Below are 6,000 nucleotides of genomic sequence, written 5' to 3' on the forward strand. Positions count from 1 at the left end.
CTCTGTGCTAAATGGGACAGACTTCAAACAGAGTTAGCAACTCAAGACTGGGCATCCATGAGACTGCAACACATTCTGCAACCTCATGGCCTGGCATATCCCCCACTCAACCATTACTGTCAAGCCAGGGGATCAACCCTGGTTCAATGGAGTGCAGGAGGGCAAGCCAGGGGCAGCAGCAGGCATAGCAAAAATGAGGTGTCAACCTAGTGTAGTGACAAAACAGGACTATTTGCATGCCAAATATTATAAGCAGCAAGTGATTCCTATAAGCAAGTCCACCACCAATGAGTTAGATTTAAGCTTTGCACCCTGCCACATCCACTCATGAAAGGTGGTGAACAATGAAACAACTCACTGGAGGAGACGGTTTCACAAACATCTGCATCCTCAAATGATGTAAGAGCCCAACATTGCAGTGTAAAATATAAGGCTGAAGCATTGCAGGATCTTCAGCCAGGAGTGCCAAGTAGATGATCCATTGTGGCATACTACAGTGGTCCCCATCATTAGACTGTTATTTCCAGATTATTATTGACTTCGAATTCCACCATCTGTCATGTCAGAATTTGAACCCAGGTTCCCAAAACATTACCTGGGTCTCTGAACTAATAGTGTAATAATAATACCACAAGGCCATTGCCTACTCCTGAAGTAAGTCATTTTCAATAATGAGAGAATAAGCAAGCATTACTAAGACTGGTAAAGATAGGCGACAAATATAGAGTCAAAAGGTATGGTGCTGAAAAAACACAGCCAGTCAGGCAGCATCCGAGGAGCAGGTGAATCGATGTTTCGAGCATAAGCCCTTCATCAGGAATGTGCCCATTCCACAAACGAAGCTGCAACAGGACATTATTTCAATGAGCCAACACACACTGCAGCACAGAGGAACTACGTAGAGCAGAACAAAATCACCTAAACCTTGTATTCAAAAAGAAGGAACACAGTCCGCCGATTTCTCAGCAACAAACCCAATCAAGCAGACAAAACACGTCCAGAAACCATAGCCACTCTCCCCTACATCAAAGGCGTCTCTGAAATGACTGCCAGCCTACTCAGACCCCTTGGCATCATGGTAGCCCACAAACCCACCAACACATTAAAACAGCAGCTAATGAACTTGAAAGACCCTATACAGACAACAAGCAAAACTACAAGCAAAACTAATGTCATTTACGAAATACCATGCGAGAACTGTAACAAACACTACATTGGACAAACAGGCAGAAAACTATCCACCAGGATACTTGATCATCAACTAGTCACAAAACGACATGATCCTCTCTCGCTAGTATCCTTACATACAGATAAGGAAGGACACCACTTTGACTGGGCCAACACATCCATCCTAGGACAAGCCAAAAAGAGACATGCACGAGAATTGCTAGAAGCATGGCATTCCAACCGGTACTCTAACAACAAATACATCAAGTTAGACCCTATCTACCACCCCCTGAGAAAAAGAACAGGAAATGACATCAGCACAGGAATATGAGGGGCATGGATAGGGTAATTAGGCAAAGTCTTTTCCCTGGAGTTGGGGAGTCCGAACTAGAGGGCATAAGTTTAGGGTGAGAGGGGACAGATATAAAAGAGACCTAAGGGACAACCGTTTCACACAGAGGGTGGTACGTGTATGGAATGAGTGGCTAGAGGAAGTGATGGAGGCTAGTACAATTGCAACATTTAAGAGGCATTTGGATGGGTATATGAATAAGAAGGGTTTGGACAGATATGGGCCAGGTGCTAGCAGGTGGGATTACATTGCGTTGTGATACCTGTTTGGCATGTATGGGTTGGACCAAAGGGTCTGTTTCCATGCTGTACATCTCTCTGACTATGCCATCACCAACCCAAAGAAACCCAAACATATAAACAGAAATCAGGAATTATCAGCAGTGCTTCACCCAGAGGCCCACTGAAGATGTTACCTAGTATGGTGATGAAACATCTGGAAATGAACCTTCCAGCTCAGTGAACAAACCTACATCCAGAACCTCAACCTGAGCTACAAATCTTCTCAAAACTCGCAGCCCATTCCAGTTCAAATCCCACAAAAATGTAAAGTCTTCAGATTTCTCTCCTATTCTTGAATTAGAAATAAAATATACATTAAATAAAGACTTCAGTTACATTTAAAACACATGGACTATAAGGTTGAATCAAAGTACGAAAACAAAAAAGTCAAGAAGGAAAAAAACCTGTAAAGCTAAAATGCAGCTAGCAAAAGCTCAAGGCCACCACTTGAACCAAGCATCTAGCCATGTCTATGACTGGATGTTGTTCTCACACCACAGTTCTGTTTTTTGGGGATAGGTCAATGGTGGGCTAATAAATTTAGAGGTATCATCAAGAACAACAGTCAGGATTGACACAGGTTAGTGGAAGGTAGGGGATTAGGCCACATTTTCCATTTAAAAGGATACTAGCAGATAATAGAATTGTCAATCGTACTTGTGAATCCGCATTTGAATATGGCAGTGTATTGAGTCTCATTTCAGCTTAAATAAAAATCAGAACTATTAACACTGTCATATCAGCCCTGAGCAACTGAATGTACAATGCAAAAGGATTTCAGGATTTGTGACTTGAACTATCAAGAAGCAGTCCATTCAACTGTATCAAACCACAATGATTATAGGTGACTCATGACACTTTCTCAAGGGTAACAAATTACTGTTTTCTCAGCAATTCCTAAACACCATAAACAAATTGAAATTAATTTTAATAATTTAAAAATCCCTTTCATGTGTAGCTAAAGTAAAATGGCTGGTCACAATAGGGATATAATGAAGAAGTGGTATTTCAACAGTATTCCTAACAAACAGAAAGAAGGTCAGAAATCACACAACACCAGGTTATAATCCAACAGATTTATTTGAAATCACAAGCTTTCAGAGCACTGCTTCTTTGTCAGGTAAAGTGTTAAAAGCTTGATATCAAATAAGCCTGTTGGACCAACCTTGGTGTCATGTGACTTCTGACCTTGTCCACCCTAGTCCAACTTCAGCACCTCCACATCAAAGCAGAAGAAATAACTCACTGTTCCTTGCTCAAAGTAAAGGAGGATTCCTTCACATCATAAACTCCACAGCTCAAATATATTTGCTTGGAGCAAATGCACTGTCTGTTAACATTGATGTTCTGCAGCACAGCGATTTGTACTGCAAAGAAATATTTATGGCTAGAAAGCAAATTGGAAGTTTGATGAGTGAACTAAATAAAACTCCCCAAAACATCAGCCAATTCACAGAGTAACAACGAGGCTAAATCACTTGATCAAACACCCTAAACGAAAAACATATTTCAAAATTATTCTTCTGAAGTCGGTTGTATCCCATTAACAATCCTGTCAATTTTCGTAAGTAAATGGGTGCATGAAGAATTGTAACAAACAAAAAAGATAGTACACAGTCTTCCTAACAGCATTTCATGACTTCTGATATCTTCTCAGAGGCTATAGTCATGTTGCCAGATTTGTCTACACAAACTTACTAAACAAGTCACTGGGGATTGTGAAATACCACACAGTACCCAATATCACTACTACACTGGCACAATGAAAACAACCTTCTGGCTTCACCGTTAATCAGATAAAGAATACATGACTCAGGACTTCATATAGGCTGCATATGACAAAAATAGCCCAGATCTTTTCTGGAGGTGAATTACTGACTGACAACCCACACTATGGCTCACTCAAGTTCAAAGATCACTTTAGAGGTTATATTCAGGCGGTTCAGTAGCTCAATGGTTAGCACTGCTGCCTCACAGTGCTAGAGACCTGGGTTCGATTCCAGCCTCCGGCGACTGTCTGTGTGGGGTTTGCACATTCTCTGAGTGCCTGCGGAGTTTCCTCTGGGTGCTCTGGTTTCCTCCCACAATCCAAAGATGTGCAGGTCAGGTGAATTGGCCATGCTAAATTGCCCATAGTGTTAGGTGCATTAATCAGAGGGAAATGGGTCTAGGTAGGTTACTCTTTGCAGGGTCAGTGTGGACTTGTTGGGCTGAAGGGCCAGTTTCCACACCATATGGAAGCTAATCTAATTGTCTGAGAGTTACCAACTCCCATAGACATGGAAATGAAAGTGGATGCATATTTCCAGGAAAAGGTTTGTGAATAACTATGACATTGGAAGTAATTAAGCAGGTACCTTTCTCACAGTAGTAATAACCGTTAACAGAATTATACAAACAAATATCAAAATATAACATTAGACAGGATGGCATTTTTATGTTCACTTGTTTCAATACAGTATTTTGAGTTTTTTAATTGAAAAGGCCCAAGATTAAATATAGTATTACTTCTAAATGTATACATATAAAATGCCAGTATAATATTTGTAAGGAATTCAAATTATGAAAAATATAGCCCTTCTGGAATTAGTATATATTTATTTCAACTGTTTAAAGTTTGAGTGGTCACACAAATGCTGCAAGTCACCATCTGAATGTAGTGACTGAATGTAATAGGTGCTTTCAGGGGAATTTCAGAGTAAGTTTATGCGTGATGATATGTGCAAAACAAATTAAACTACTCTCATAAAACCTAAACAAAAATCCATTGAATCAGGCAGGACACACCATATCTTGTTGTCCATTATAAAACTGCAGAAACAGTAACAATTAGGGCCTGTGTAGCCTGTTAGCTTCTCTTGGAACTGGCAAGCCTCAAACAATGAATGCCATTTGTGAAAAAGTCTACTACAAGCCTGGGGGTGAAGGGGAAGAGAGTGATCCCTGAGCTTAGCGATATGTTGATCAGATGGAAGAAACAGGTGTTTCCTGACAAGGGTGTGAAGGCAGAGGATGGAAAGTTCTCATAAGGATTTTGGAGAGTTACTGTTTTGAAAAATGTGTTTATGCCAGTCCCTAATTCCTATTTTCCACAAAATCCTAAATGAAACAGATAGGGTAAATTCTGCAGTAAATTACATGTAATCTCAGATAATTCAAAAGCCAGGGATTGGTGTAGAGGGCAGGACTCATACCCCAAAATGAACAGGTACCCCAGATTTTCAACAGAGGCCCTCAGATCTGAAAACTTTTTTTCATTTCTAACAGAATAGAAAAAGGCAACATCTTTACTTACAGAAACAAACGTTAAAACAAAAGTCTGTGATAAGATCTATACAAGGAAAAACAACTGTGGAACTTTGCCACAGTAACAAGGGATTCTGCCACATGACTTGGCCAGGTTTAAGGTCGAGGCATTCCTGATGAAGGGCTTATGCTCGAAACGTCGAATTCTCTATTCCTGAGATGCTGCCTGGCCTGCTGTGCTTTGACCAGCAACACATTTGCAGCTGTGATCTCCAGCATCTGCAGACCTCATTTTTTACCCGAATAAAGTCCAGGACAGGTCACAATCTCTCATGCATCTTTGCAAGTGTCACTTAACATTCCAAAAAGGGGCTTCTTAAAGTCAAGAAAAAAACAGGATATGTTTTACAAACGTTTTGATTTTGTGCTATGAAGACGGAATTATTTATGTACGGTTGGGTGAGAGGCTCTTAGACGAATGAACTAGATAAAGTGAAGAACTATTTCAGAGCGATCGGAGAGTTTGAAACAACCATACCTCCTCCAAGAACTTGGTCACATCATAGATTTTGTCGTGAATATGGATCCAGGCACTATTACCGCTGCTATGCCGCTTCAGTTCTTCCAGCCGGTAGTACTTAACTTCTTCCTTGTTCTCAGCCATGTTGCAAGCAACTCAAGGATCAGCTGAATGCGAGCTCAACCCACAGCTCACTCATTCACTTTCTCAGCCCCAGTCCCGCCCTCTCACTGCTTCATTGGCGGCTCGACCTATCACTCAGCAAACCCGACAATGCTCGCCTTTCCAATCCGAACAGTAAAGCCCGACGTAGCGTTCGGCAGAAGCTTGTCAATGATCTCGGCCGGGAGAACACCAATATGTTCAGGAGACACTCTTCCTTTATTAACCGAGGCAGAAAATAGAATATCGGAGTAGGGAGGTTGAGAGAGAAC

General features: G+C 41.1%; 1 protein-coding gene across 1 annotated transcript in view; it reads right to left on the reverse strand.

The window, feature by feature from the left end:
* Positions 1-5,770, reverse strand: part of LOC132815404 (cytochrome b5) — a 49,825-nt gene extending 44,055 nt beyond the window's left edge. The window contains exon 1 of the mRNA XM_060824303.1: positions 5,585-5,770. Coding sequence (XP_060680286.1) covers positions 5,585-5,710 — 126 coding nt within the window. The 5' untranslated portion in view covers positions 5,711-5,770. The remainder of the gene's footprint in view (positions 1-5,584) is intronic.
* Between the last annotated feature and the right edge of the window lie 230 nt (positions 5,771-6,000).

Source organism: Hemiscyllium ocellatum, chromosome 4 (assembly GCF_020745735.1).
Source record: "Hemiscyllium ocellatum isolate sHemOce1 chromosome 4, sHemOce1.pat.X.cur, whole genome shotgun sequence".
Classification (NCBI taxonomy): Eukaryota; Metazoa; Chordata; class Chondrichthyes; order Orectolobiformes; family Hemiscylliidae; genus Hemiscyllium; species Hemiscyllium ocellatum.